Source organism: Pristis pectinata, chromosome 14 (assembly GCF_009764475.1).
Source record: "Pristis pectinata isolate sPriPec2 chromosome 14, sPriPec2.1.pri, whole genome shotgun sequence".
NCBI classification, from domain to species: Eukaryota; Metazoa; Chordata; class Chondrichthyes; order Rhinopristiformes; family Pristidae; genus Pristis; species Pristis pectinata.
In genome coordinates this window covers 38,198,100-38,212,960 of record NC_067418.1, presented here as the reverse complement: position 1 = coordinate 38,212,960, position 14,861 = coordinate 38,198,100, and the positions used below count along the sequence as shown (strand labels likewise).

The following is a 14,861-nucleotide window of genomic DNA, read 5'->3' as shown; positions in this document are numbered from 1 at the left end:
GAAGAAAATGACCTTATTGAGGTAATCCTAGTAATAGTTAAATGATTAAACCAGTTGTGCACCAGATATGCTCAAATTTGTTATTTTACACCCCAGCATTGTTCATTGCTGCAACACAACTCAGTTAAATAAATTGGGCATTTTATTGACTGAGGCATTTGATTCATACCTGCACACAGATTTCCTAAGCTCAGAACAATTGTAATTTAAGAAAAAGGATGTCTGCTTAATGCCATTTTAAGGTGTTTTATAACAAATCACTAGTGTTTCTCTGCACTTGACAGAGGAGACAGAGGAGAGAAAGTAGTTACTTTGTAATTTGTCAATTCTGGTCATCAGATTCAAACTGATTGGGTTCCTTGTGGCCAATACATTACCTCCACTGCTGAGTCTGACTTCAAAATTAACCCAGATTTACTGCCTTTGGAGTACAAGTCACTCAGACTGGGATGATGGATGGTTTCATTTCCTTTCTTCTTTATGTCAGGGTTTGAAAAAACCATATAATCCAATCTTGGGAGAAACATTTCGTTGCTACTGGTACCATCCTAAAACTGACAGCCGTACCTTCTACATAGCAGAGCAGGTAAACCTCATTTCATTTTAACATATGGTACATCCTTCTCCATGAAATGTGTGTAAAGTCGATACCCAGCCTGATTTTGGATACTCTTATATTTTTGCTTATTTCTTGCTTCCATCATACTAACTAATTTCTGGAAGATAAAATTTCAAGTAATTTGAATCACTAAAACATCTTCTCTGAGAGGAATACTAGACAATTAGGATTTGTCTGTCTGAAAGAGATACCAGACAGGTGTTTAAGGGTATTCTGTATAAAGTGCATCATCGATATGTGTTTTTAATAAAGGTGGATAGAGATGAAGCCAAGTATAGGTCACTAAAATGTCTGAAGTAGTTTCAAATATGCATTGTTGTTGGCAAGGCAGGGAGAAGGGAGAGAGTGACATCGAACAGATTGCAGAAAGGAACAAATATGCCAAGATAAGTGTTAGTAGGGGTGCAAGATGAGTGTGCTGCATGGTTTGAGATAGGGAGTGTTGGGCTCGAGCTCGCCCTGTGTGAGTCCTTGCATTTGGGAAGGTTTTCCAGCTGGTCACAAAGTCCCAGACTTACTGTGTTCTGCTCTGACATAGGTATCCCATCATCCTCCGGTTTCTGCCTTTTACATTAGTAACAGGAAGGACAATTTCTGTATCACTGGTTCTATCCTGGCCCGCTCCAAGTTTTATGGTAAGAAATTTTTTTGCTATCACAATATTCAAACAAAATATTCCAGTTTATATCAGGAGAGAAACATGAGGGAGAAGGGTTGGGGAAAGGAGTCTTTGTCAGGCTATACAGAGTGTTTCCCAGGCAGTAGGGGTGGATAATGGTATTAGTGGTCAACCTGAATGCAACTAACAATCTCGGTTACAATCTGAACTTCACTTGTAGGTGAAAATTTCTTTTCATTATTGGCTTTAAGGATATAAGATAAGATATCTTTATTAGTCACATGTACGTCGAAACACACAGTGAAATACATCTTTTGCGTAGAGTGTTCTGGAGGCAGCCCGCAAGTGTCGCCACGCTTCCGGCGCCAACATAGCATGCCCACAACTTCCTAACCCGTACGTCTTTGGAATGTGGGAGGAAACTGGAGCACCTGGAAGAAACCCACGCAGACATGGGGATAACGGGGAGGAGTAGTTCTACACAGCTAAATGTAAAAGAAGAGCAGATCAGAAATGATGCGTTATTATAGCTTCAATTCTCAAACCCTTAGTTATGAGGAATTATCTCTTCATTAGAAACGTGTTCCAAGTCATTAAATTTCAATGTCAAATAGCAATCACACAGAACAGGGAAAAATTAATTTACAGTAATGATTATGAACTTCAGGTTGAACAGGTTGGGCCGCTTAGTTTTACTTCATTGGCTGTAAATCATATTGAAGATATCCTGAGGTTGTGAGAGGTGAAAAAAAAAGGAAGTCTTTCTTTTCCAGTGTAAAGATGTATTTAATCTGCTTCTCATCTTTAATGTTCCTGATCTGATGCTGACACCGAGTATCTCAAATGTAAAATCTTCTAATGCCCACCAGTGATGTGCTTTCAGTCTGACTGTTTACATGAATATTTTGAAAGCTCAGATACATTATTGGCAAATAGGGTACTAACTTATGTAAATGTCTTGACAAAATGCTGTAACACATTCTTAAACATGGTGTATTGTTCTACCAGAGTTTAAGTTCAGTTTAGATCATACAGACTTAAATGCTGCTTTCTCCAAGATCATCTTAATTTCTCCCTTGCAGGGAACTCACTTTCTGCCATATTGGATGGGCAAGCACAACTTCGGTTTCTCAATAGAAATGAAGACTATATCGTCACCATGCCATATGCACACTGTAAAGGTATAGATCTGTTGCTGAGTATTTTTTGCCTCTTTAATTTCTGGTCAGCAATGCTGTACAGAACTGGATGTTTCCAAGGGAAATCCTTTGGGTCACTTGAACTTGTCTCTGCTCTGTGTGTTTGTATGTGTATATGCATACACCTGTATTTCTGATGCAGTGTGTTTTGTCCCATTGTCATTGTGTTATCCATTCAGGCAATAATTTTGCTCAGTCTTCCCTCAGCCTGACTACACTGATAAAAACTGTGCACATTTTAGTGTCTTGGAAAAGGGTTCTGATATTTTTACACCATTTTATGCAGACACTAAATCTCATACTGCTGCATATTTATTTTTACTTTGAATAACTATTACATTTGTATCATTGCAGTAGATAAGGGGTTAAGTCCTTTATATTACCTGCCTTGTGCAATGCACGAGATTCCCAGGGGCACGAAGTTAGCACTACTCTCTGTCTGTATCCACTGACAGAAAGCAAATTAAGTTAACACTGCCGCCATCGAAATGCCAGTATTTATTCATTCTTTGTTCCAGGACTCTTGTATGGAACACCGACCCTGGAAATGGGGGGGAAGATAACCATCGAGTGTGAGACAACCAATTACAAGGCAGAGCTCGAGTTCAAACTGAAGGTAAAGGAGATCTTGCCTACTGCTCCTGCACAGTTATATCAGGGTGATTACAAACTGAAACGTCTGTATGCAACTGAAACGATAACTCTATATGCAGTGGAGTAAATCTGCTTTAAGTGGTAATCTGGCAGGGTAAGTCAGCTGCTTGTTATAGAGCATGCTGAATTGTTATTTCATTGATTCAGTGAAATGAAAATGTGTTTTTTTTTGCAACTAGTTATTGCGCCATCAGATTAACACCTATGTAATGTTTGCACATATCTGCCTTCTGTGTCCCAGGACTTGTAAATAGTTTGATTGCTGGCTGAAAATTTACCAAGCTTCACAGAATTGTGCAATTCCAATTGTAATTATTTCATGTTTGCTGGCAGCCTTTCCTTGGAAGCAATGACAGTGTGAATCAGATCACAGGGAAGATATCACTGGGTGAGGAAATACAGGCCACACTTCAAGGGCACTGGGTAAGTTCCTATATCAACTCTGAACCTGATTTTGAAATCAATTCTTTGCTTTCAGTGGCTTTTCTGTTTACCAAAATTTCCCCATCCATCTCCAGAACCTTCTGAATGGGCACTTCTTCCATTGTGAAACTAGATTGTTAGTGTTAGCAGAGTACTGAATTGTGGAAGCATCACAGATGAGATTAACATTATGCTCAATCCTTATCCACAGTGCTGGTAAAAAAAGTTCAGTACAGATGGGTATTTGATGGTATGGACATGGTGGGCTGGAAGGCCTGGTTTCTGTGCTGTAGGACTCTGGTTTGTATCTTTGAGTGCTGGCCACTGAATCAACTTGTGGTGTGCTAGTTGCAGTCCTGAAGAAGTCGGCTAATTCAGCACAGTGACTGGGGATCTTCCAGACAAGTTAACTTACTACCACAACAACAGTGTCTTTACCATTGGATCATTACAAGAGCCACAATTTACTTTTTGGCATCTGCTTACAGGAATCCCATAGCTAAAGAACAAATCCCTTGCATATCTGCATTTTGTGGCTTATATACTCAACCAAGAAAGAGGTAGACTGCATGAATATCTTGAATGTTTCTTCATTCCCCCCCCCCCCCCCAAAAAAAAATCGTGTCAACTCACCTCTGATACCAATCAATTAGAAGTTCATTGCTCTTTTGGATCCAATGTGAAATGAGTTTGATCAGTGTTCATTTAATTTCAGGTAGTCAGGAGACAGCTGCTACAAAAATCTAAATATAGAACTAAAACTGAATATTACACTGAGTGAGAATGCCAAGGTGGGAAATAGGAAGTGACTGGACCATACTAGAGAACATACTGGGAAAATGTTTAGTGCGTTTTATTTTGCAACCAACATGTACCATACCTGAAATGGACTTTCCTGATGGGATTGTTAGAAAGATCTTTATTTGCATCAAACCAATTCTGTATCTACTCCATCAGTTCTTGATGTGGAATTGTAAAAATCAGTTTGCAGTATCTAGTTATTGGATCAGTATTTAACATTTTCTTTGTGTAACCCATGCATAAGGATGCTTGATATATTCTGTATGATCCCTTACTTCGATAAGCAAAGTAAATTCAGGGAAAGAGTTTTTCTTGCTAATAATTAGAACGTTGATGAATAGAAGAAGAATGCAGGTGCTGAAACCAAATAATCTTTGCAAAGTCGGAGCCTCTCCACATTAGTCAGTGTTTTCTTTCTCTGCAACAGGATCAGGAGGTTTATATCCAGGAGAAAAAAACTGGACTATCTGTTACATTCTGGAATGTCACCAGTGAGATTCGGAAACAACGTCTAGTACGTCATATTGTGTGGTTGGAGGAGCAGGGTGAATTTGAATCTGAAAGGTATGTCAGATAGGAGACACATAATATCAAAGCTTTAAATAAAGGAAGAGACATATTTGCTACAAGGTGAACTTGCCATAGAAATTATAAAATGAGTTCTTAAATTGGCTGCAGGAACTCCCTTCGACCTTTTATTTCATCATACTGGAATCATTCAGCAGGTCTGAACCCATAGTATCAAATCAGTTTCATTCTTGATGTTTATATCTGGTCAGCTTTGTCTTATCATCGAGTCAAAGTTGAGTTTAAGACCTATTGCGGGGTTTGGGGTGTTATGATATTTAAGTACCTTCCCTGAGAATGATATTAATTATAAGAATATTTTTATCTATTCTGGTGCACAGTTCCAGTGTTCAGGGCAACATTCTTTTAACCACCACAACCAAAACCAGATTAACTGGTCAAAAATATCTTCAGTGTTAATTGGATGGTGTTGTAGATGGATCTGTATCATCATGCATTTAAAATTAATTAGTTATGAGTGAAATAGAGGTGTTTCTGAGAGATGAGATAAGCGGCAACTGTGTGTTTGACTTTGCTCCTGCAGCTATATTTCGTACTACCCAAGATAAGCAGATCTCCACTGAGACATTTGATACACGTGGCCTGAATTGTTGCCTTTGAATTTAATCGGATCTGACCTCCATTTTAAAAAAAACAAGAATAGCAATGATTTGTTCATGACAATGTAAAACAAGCCATGCTAAGACATGGATTATAGTTTGTAACAGGCAAAGTAAATACAATTTCACTCAAAAACTTTTAAGTGCTGAAGGCTGGGAATGCGGGCCAGGTGTACAATGAGTGTGGTGATTCAGGAACATGGGCCAGGACTTCTAACAATAAAAAGTTCATAATGAGAACCTGGGAAATGTGGACCACTTCCCACATCTCAGGAGCTACCTCTTGGCAATGATGAAATTCACCACTGTATTCAGTACACCAGCACAGCCTTTTGGTTAATTGAAGAAAAGGATATTTCAAAATCAAGACCTTGGGTCTGGTACAGAAGTCATGGTTTACCACCTCGGAAATATAAAGTCTTTCCTTAATTGTGGCAAAATCCTACAACTCACTACTGGAAGTACCATTGAAGTGCAAGGACTACAAAAGGTTCATGGTGGCAAGTCATTGTTACTTTTTTCGAGGACACAGGTGGTCAATATATCTTGGCCTTATTAGCAATACCCACATTTCATGACTGCAAAGAAAATGGAGTACCAAGTACCAGAACTAAACAGAAAATGATGGAAGTACTTGGCAGATCAGACAGCATCTATGTATACCACACCAGAATTCATGTTTCAGGCTCATGTCCTTTGACTTTTAATTTTTCTTAGTTCTGAAAAAATAGATTTTAAATTGTAGAGGAGGAAGGTGAATGGGTTGAACGAAAGGAATATCTGTGATAGAGTGGAGATCAAGAAAGAGTGAATGAAACAAATGGTGCCAACTGACAGAGGCATGATGATTGCCTTCTACTTGTATCTCCTTAGTCAGATGATGCAATGGATGAGGGCAGAGAAACAAATGAATTGTTTAAGTGAGACACAAAACACCACAGTTGCTGGAAAAGTTAATGCTGGAAATACTCAACAGATAAGGCAACATTTGTGGAGACAAAAATGTTGAGTTAATATTATAAAATGATGACTTTTCATCAGAACTAGCCAGTTCTGATAATAAGAAAGGTTGGTCATCTGAAGTTTGTTGAATCCTGAGGCCTGTCACATGCCTAGTCAGAATAATGAGATGATGATCATCAAGCTGACATTGGGCTTTATTAGAAAAGTGTCAGGGACCAAAGACAGAGGTCAGAGTGGGAGTAGGATGGAGAATTAAAATAATAGACAACTGGAAGCTCAGAATTACCTTGTGAATGGAACAGAGTTGTTGTGCAAAGCAGATACCCAATTTGCATTTGTTTTCCAGTGCAGAGGTGACCATAATGTGAGCACAGAATGCAGTATACTTAACTGTACTAAGTGTAAGTGAATCAGACTCATGCAGGAAATGGATCCTCCAGAATACTGGGAGGGAAGCAAAAATGGCATCACACTGCTGGTAGCAGAAATAATGTGTTGAATGTGGAGGCTGGTGAGGAGAACTCTATCCTTGCTATGAGTGGGAGGAGAGGGTGCGAGAGCAAAGTATCAGTAAAGGAACAGCCACAATTAAGAGCCCTATCAACATATTTGCTTGAAAGGTCACCAGTCTGAAATGTTGATTCTGTTTCTTTACAGGGGCTGCCTGACCTGCTGAGCAGTTCCAGTTTTTGTTCAACAGGTGCCTGTCTTGCCCCTGTGTTAATGAGTTTTATTTTGTAGCCAGAACTTGGCAGGTTGCTGTACTCATTGGGTAGGTACAACTGTGGTAATGATAGGAGGAATTTTAATCCTTTCTACTACTTTCCTAGACTGTGGCAGAAAGTGACCAGAGCAATAAAGAGTCGTGATCAGGAACAGGCCACACAGGAGAAGTTTATTCTGGAGGAAGCACAGCGCAAGGCTGCCAAAGAGCGTAAAGAACAATGTCAGGATTGGGTGGCAAAACTCTTCCAGCAGGATGAAGCAACAAAGAACTGGAAATACAAGTTCATGGAGTATGTACCACTTATCTGACACATTCATGTATATTGCAATGGATTTTCAAACTACCCTCCAGCACAAATGCCCTGACAAATAATCTTACTGTTCAAATATGAGTTCAATGACATTAACACTTCTGGAAATCCTCTTTTAACCACCACAGAAAATTATACTTAATGTACAATACACTTGTTTTTTTTTCTTTGTTGAAGTACCTGTCCCTGGGATCCAACAAACGACATCATCCAGTTTGAGAAAGATGGAATTGTGCAGACAAGGATCCGACACAAATCACTGGCAGTGAAGTCAATGAATAGCAACAGCAGCCGAAGTCAAATAAGGCAACAGGTCATTATTAAAAATACTTGGAGTATTGCATAGAGTTCTGGTCACCACACTATCAGAAAAACGTGGTATTAATAGAGGGAATGCAGAAGAGAATCACCAAGATATTGCCTGGAATGGAAGACTGCAGTATTGAGAGACTGGATAGGCTGCGTTTATTCTCACTGGAAGTTAGGTGGCTGAGGGGTGACCTTAGAGGTTTATAAAGTCATGAGGGGCATAGCTAAAGTCTTTTTCCTTGGGCAAGAGAATCTAGAACTGGAGGGCACAGATTTAAGGTGAGAGGGGAGAAATTTAAAGTTTTTCCCCACACAAGGAGTGGTGATTATCTGGAATGAGCTGCCAGAGGAAGTGGTAGGGGTGGTAGATACAATTACAGTGTTTAAAAAGACATTTGGACAGGTACCTAGATACAAAAAATCAGTTGAAAATTGGTTATCAAAAGCAATCCTTCAGCTACTAAGAACCAAGCTTAAAGTTAATTTAGTCCCATCAATCTTATTACTTTTTTGGGTTGCTCATCCATTAAGAGAACATATAAAATTCTCTTTCTACCATGTCTACGCATTCTTTGATCCTTTTCAATCCTTATAATGCATTTTTAATGGTTGATCAATAAATGTTTGAGTTAGGGTACCTTTTCTCTACTGCATATTGAACAATAGGTGCCTGAATTGCTGACAAGTGATTTCGTTTGGTAGGTCCCAGTTCAAGAATATGTTGGGTGCAAAAACAGTGATCTTCCAGTACCTAACAGATTGCAGAACACTGAGAGTAGTTGTTCAACACCGGAACCAGTACAAGATGACTCATCTGATGACAGTAAGTGCTCTGTTTCTCCAAATGCTCAGAATGAACTGATCATATGATGGCATCTTTCTAGGTACCAAGCATTTAGAAAGACGCTTGCATTGGTCTGAAAGATCCAATATCTGAACAAATCGATCACTTACATCCTTCTGGTGGATATCTCTTGCCAGCAGCCGAGGCAGATGAGGATCTGGCTGGAAGGAGCGACCTTCCCAAAACATTTAAAGAAACTGAAGAATAGCATACGATTAAAAATGTCCAAGTAAACCCCTTCTGTGACAGATCTATGTACTCAAAGTCCAGGCTTTGATATATGCTATGCAGGTTGATCTCCACCTCAAGAAGAATTGGGAAATCACATCTACATCTGGTCCAGGGAAAGGTATTGTTAGCCAGGGTTTCTCACCTTAATGGTATCCAGTAACTCATGGAAAATGTATATATGAACTTTGTGTGAAGAGAAGGCCAAGTTCAGTTGAAGCTGAAATCTTTTAACTTCAAACAAAGATCGGTGGAAACCCTGGACAGACTGGGTAAATGGTTGCTTGAACTATTTCCTCAGTTTCTGCCATGAGTAGCTAGAGCTAAAGTGGGATGCCAGGTGAATCTCTGTCAAAATTCAACCATTAGGCCACCTTTCAGAATAAGTGGCTTTTTAACTAAGTTTGCCACATTGTTTGCCAAGATAAGGATATTCATTTACAGTTTTACACTCTCTTGCTCATTATTGCTAACTGATCAGTTGAATGTTTTACTGCAGTATCAAGACAAGTATCCCTGATTGACACTTGTGCAAGAGGGGCATAGTTTTGCATTATACCCACTGAACCACTGAATGAAGGGCTTTTTCTCCAAAAACTAAAACAAAACATATGGAGTTGATCTGGAATATCTAACCTAGCAAAGGCCCTAAATTCTACTATATTTCTAAAATCCAACTATATTTCTAAAATCCAGTCTAAAACTTTTATCTCAGGTTCAGAATACTTTACATAGATGCACTTTGTGTCAATCCTAGTCTTGTTAGCTATAGGTAGAGCTGGTTCATCTTGCATTTCAGGATTATCTAAGAGAAATATAATAAGCTCCTTACCAAAGAGGAAATGTTTGAACACACTTTATACAAACACTCTATGAGACACAAAGTGATGAAAACACTTAAGTGTCTTTACTTTGGACTTAATTCTGACCTATAATTTTACTCATCAGAAGAATTAAACATTTTGTGTTAATTTAAAAACAAAATCTATTTTGTCGTTTGTACAAAAAATAAGATTTTTGTTTGTTTGCTAGAAAATATAACCAATAAGTGCCTAGATCAGAATGCATCAAGGTCTAGACAAATGCAAGTAGATACTGTATTTACACCGTATGGCAGCTGGCAATCTTACATTTAGTGATGGCACTGAAATGGAAATGTGATAATGTACGACTCACAACCACAGAGAGTTTAGTAGAACTATACTTGCTGAATGTTCAACCCATTTACTTGATTATACTGAGCATAAATCTCTGTTAAAGTGCCATGAAAGCCACAAGTCCTTTTTGGAATTCCATACTCTGTGCTGAATTACCTTATCATTTAAGGTGCTATAGATCCTACCAGATGCTACCATATGCACTGGGAAGTCTTAATAGGTAGTACAGGAACAACAGGTGTGGATGGGATCATGCTTGTTTGCAATTCTCTTGGCTGTTGAACAACCCATTAGCATTTTTTTGGCCAAGCAATTGGAGGGCTCCTAGCAGCCAGGAAGCTAACCTTCTAAGATGGTGCCTTGAGGAGATTATGATTAGAAACTGGAGAAAAGAGAGGAACCAGCAATGTCCCTTGAATGAGCATCCAGAGACTGAGGCCTAAAAGCAAATTTCTTATTTTTGGCTTGGAGCTGATCTGCAACATAATTTCTTACAGGGTTGCTGTGTCCCAGGTGCAGAAAAGGAATGAATGAGCTAACAAATATTCACACAGCTATTCAATCCATTCGGAGAACACAGCAAGAAATTCACAGGTAAAGCAGCAGGCAGTTACCTGCGTTGTTTATCACTTGTATAAGTATTCACTGTGTAAAATGAAATGACTCACTTCTGTCTGGTACCTATAGCTCAGTATCAGCTTCACTTGCCAACCCAAGTGGAGCATTGGCTGGTTGGCAGGAAGCAAAGGGTGGAAATAAAAGGATCTCGTTCTGGTTGGTTACCGGTTACTAGTGGTGTGCCGCAGGGGTCGGTGTTGGGGCCGCTCCTTTTTACCTTGTACATCAATGATTTGGATGATGGAATAAATGGTTGTGTGGCTAAGTTTGCGGATGACACCAAGATAAGTGGAGGAGTAGGGAGCATAGAGGAAATAGAAAGAATGCAGAGGGACCTAGACAGTTTAGGAGAATGGGCAAGGAAATGGCAGATGAGATTCAATGTTGAGAAATGTGCAGTTGTACACTTTGGAAGCAGAAATAAGCGGGTAGATTATTATCTAGAAGGAGAGAAGATTGATAGTGCGGTAGTACAAAGGGACTTGGAGGTACTCGTACAAGATACCTTAAAAGTTAACCACCAGGTTGGATCGGTGGTTAAGAAAGCGAATGCTATGTTGGCATTCATCTCGAGAGGTATAGTGTATAAAAGTAAGGAAGTGTTGATGAGGCTCTACGGGGCGCTAGTGAGGCCTCATTTGGAATACTGTGCGCAGTTTTGGGCCCCACATCTTAGGAAGGATGTGCTGAAGTTGGAGAGGGTTCAGAGGAGATTTACGAGAATGATTCCAGGAATGAAAGGGCTTAAGTATGATGAGCGTTTGTCGGCTCTTGGACTGTACTCGCTGGAGTACAGAAGGATGAGAGGGGACCTCGTAGCGACATTTAAAATGTTGACAGGTAAGGACAGAGTAGATGTGGCTAGGCTGTTTCCCTTGGTGGGCGTGTCCAGGACCAGAGGGCACAATCTTAGAATTAGAGGGTACAGTTTCAAGACAGAGATGAGGAGAAATTTCTTTACCCAGAGGGTGGTGAAACTGTGGAACTCCTTGCCACGCACAGCAGTGGAGGCCAGATCAGTGGGGGTATTCAAGGAGGAGATAGACAGATATCTAAATAGTCAGGGTATCAAGGGATATGGGGATAAGGCTGGAAAATGGGATTAGAATAGTTTTTTTTTTCTTCTTTTTTTCCCACCCCATTTCTTTTTCCCTTTTCCTTGGAGCAGACTCGATGGGCCGAATGGCCTGCTTCTGCTCCCTTGTCTTGTGATCTTGTGAACATACTTAAAAGAGGTTTGATTATGTAATGTCTGAAAATGTTATTGTACTGAGCAGCGTGCTATTTCAAGAGGTGTAGAACCCCCTTTGATGCGGTTCCTACCCCTGGATTCTCAATCTGTTGTCATGGTTCAAAATTCTTTCAAATGTATACTGATTAACAAGAAACAAAACAGGTACAGGAGGCTGCAGTCAAACCCCTGGATAACAAAGAGTAGAAGTCCAAGACTAATATCTTAAAAGTTAAATAAAGGTAATTATGAGTGCATGGAATTGAAGCTAGCTAAACTGAATAGGCACATTAGATTTAGTAGTATGATTGGGCAAAGACGTGGCACATCAGAAGATTGGGCAGAATATTAACAACAGCACAGTGACTAAAAGATTAAAGCAAGAAAGAGTATTAGATAAAGCTGGCTTGAAACATGAAAACAGATAAGAGTTTCTATTGAAATGTTCAAAAAGAACAGTGTTAAAGTGAGCATTGGTCATATAGAAAAGGAACATATAGAACATAACAGCGCAGTACAGGCCCTTCAGCCCATGACATTGTGCCAACATTTTCTTGCTTTAAGATCTATCTAACCCTTCCCTCCCATTTCTCTATCATTCGTGTGGCTAAGAGTCTCTTAAATGTCCCTAATGTATCTGGTCCCACAAACTCTGTCAGCAGTGCGTTCCACACACCCACCACTCTCTAACATCCCCCTTATACCTTCCTCCAATCACCTTCAAATTATGCCCCCTTGTGTTAGCCATTTTCACCCTGGGAAAAAGTCTCTGACTGTCCACTCAATCTATGCCTCTTATCACCTCTATCAAGTCACCTCTCCTCCTCCTCTCCAAAGAGAAAAGCCCTAGCTCACTCAACCTATCCTCATAAGACATGCTCTCCAATCCAGGCAGCATCCTGGTAAATCTCCTCTGCACCCTCTCTAAAGCTTCCAAATCCTTCCTACAATGAGGTGACCAGAACTGAACACAATATTCCAAGTGTGGTCTAACCAGAGTTCTATAGAGCTACAACATTACCTCGTGGCTCTTGAACTCAATACCCCGACCAATGAAGGCCAACACACCATACGCCACCTTAACAACCCTATCGACCTGCACAGCAACCTTGGGAGATCTATAAACGTGGACCCCAAGATCCCTCTGTTCCTCCACACTGCTAAGAGTCCTGCCATTAACCTTGTATTCTGCCTTCAAATTCGATCTTCCAAAGTGTATCCCTTCACACTTTTCCGGGTTGAACTCCATCTGCCACTGCTCAGCCCAGCTTTGCATTCTATCAAGAAAAACAAAGGACTGCAGATGCTGGAATCTAGATGAAAAACACTATGATGCTGGAGGAACTCAGCAGGCCAGGCAGCATCCATGGAGAAAAGCAGGCGGTCAATGTTTCGGGTCAGGACCCTTCTGGTAAAGTCAACATGGCTTTGAGAAAGGGAAACCATATTTCCCCAATTTATTGAAGTTCTTTGAAGAACTACCTGTTTGCTAGGGATAAAGGTGGATATACTACTCTCAGTTTTCCAGCAGGCATTGGATAGAATGCCACTTCAAAGGTTAATGCAGAAACTAAAGGCTCGAGGTAACATTGGTACAGATTGAAGGTTGACTGATTAACAGAAAACACAACAGGAGGTATCAATGGGTCACTTTCTGGTTGATAAGATCTAATAAGTGCTGTGCCACAGGGTTCAGTGCTGGGCCCTCAATTTTAGATGCTTTACACCAATGACTTAGATGAAAGCATCAAAAGTATGGCTGCTAGATTTGCTGATAATACAAAGAAAAGCAGGAAAGATCTGCAGTGGACACATGTAATATAGGTTGGTGTTCACTAGAGTTTAGAAATGTGCAAGGGGACTAGAGTCACAGTACTACAGCACAGGAAGAGGTCCTTCAGCCCATCTAGTCCATGCAGAGCTGATCTTCTGCTAGTCCCATCTACCTGCACCCAGATCATATCCCTTCAAACCTCTCCTATCCACTTAAATATCCAAACTTCTCTTAAATGTTACAATTGAATTCACATCTACCACTTCCGCTGGCAGCTTGTTCCACACTCACACCCCCTTCTGAGTGAAGTTGCCCTCAGATTCCCCTTAAATATTTCACTTTTCACCCTGAACCTATGACTCTAGTTCTAGTCTAACCCAACTGGAGTGGAAAAAAACCTGCATGCATTCACCCTCTCTATGCCCCTATAAGATCTCCCCTCATTCTCCTGCACTCCAGGGAACAAAGTCCTAACTTATTCAACCTTTCCCTATAAACTCAGGTCCTCAAGTCCCAGCAACATCCTTGTAAATTTTCTCTGCATTCTTTCAAGCTTATTGGTGTCTTTACTGTAGGTAGGTGACCAGAACTGCACACAATACTCAAAATTTGGCCTACCCAATATCTTGTACTACTTCAACATAACATCCCAACTCCTGTACTCAATTCCCTGATTTATGAAGGCCGATGTGCCAAAAGCTCTCTTTACGACCCAATCTACCTGTGATGCTACTTCCAAGGAATTATGGATCTGTATTCCCAGGTCCCTTTGTTCTACCACACACCTCCGAGCCCTACCATTCACTGTGTAAATTTTGTCCTGGTTTGTCCTCCCAAAGTACAACACCCCACACTTGTTTGCATTAAATTCCATCTGCCATTTTTCAGCTTATTTTCCTAGCTGGTCAAGATCATGCTGCAAGCTTTGATAGCCTTCCTCACTGTCCATTATGCCCCCAGTCTTGGTGTCATCTGCAAATTTGCTGATGCAGTTTACCACATTATCATCTAAATCATTAATATAGATGATGATAAACAACAGACCCAGTACCAATCCCTGCAGCACACCACTGGTCACAGGCCTCCAGTCAGAGAGACAACCGTCTACTACCACTCCCTGGCTTCTCCTGCTAAGCCAATGTTGAATCCAATTGGCTACATCATCCTGAATGCCACACAACTTAACCTTCTGGACCAG

General features: G+C 40.3%; 1 protein-coding gene and 1 long non-coding RNA gene across 5 annotated transcripts in view; one reads left to right on the top strand and one right to left on the bottom strand.

Annotated features, from left to right (window-relative positions):
• LOC127577840 (oxysterol-binding protein-related protein 5-like) overlaps positions 1-14,861 on the top strand; it is a 101,818-nt gene that overhangs the window by 79,199 nt on the left and 7,758 nt on the right. For all 4 annotated transcript variants that reach the window (XM_052029443.1, XM_052029444.1, XM_052029445.1 and 1 more), the window contains exons 12-21: positions 488-586; positions 1,158-1,254; positions 2,321-2,419; positions 2,956-3,053; positions 3,425-3,514; positions 4,743-4,879; positions 7,296-7,481; positions 7,680-7,815; positions 8,514-8,634; positions 10,538-10,634. In XM_052029443.1, the coding sequence (XP_051885403.1) occupies positions 488-586; positions 1,158-1,254; positions 2,321-2,419; positions 2,956-3,053; positions 3,425-3,514; positions 4,743-4,879; positions 7,296-7,481; positions 7,680-7,815; positions 8,514-8,634; positions 10,538-10,634 (1,160 nt within the window). The remainder of the gene's footprint in view (positions 1-487; positions 587-1,157; positions 1,255-2,320; positions 2,420-2,955; positions 3,054-3,424; positions 3,515-4,742; positions 4,880-7,295; positions 7,482-7,679; positions 7,816-8,513; positions 8,635-10,537; positions 10,635-14,861) is intronic.
• The window catches only part of LOC127577843 (uncharacterized), a 43,257-nt gene continuing 29,885 nt past the window's right edge, over positions 1,490-14,861 (bottom strand). Inside the window, exons 2-3 of the long non-coding RNA XR_007957446.1 lie at positions 2,821-2,978; positions 1,490-1,723 (exon numbers count right to left, since the gene is read on the bottom strand). This is a non-coding gene — a long non-coding RNA (uncharacterized LOC127577843). The remainder of the gene's footprint in view (positions 1,724-2,820; positions 2,979-14,861) is intronic.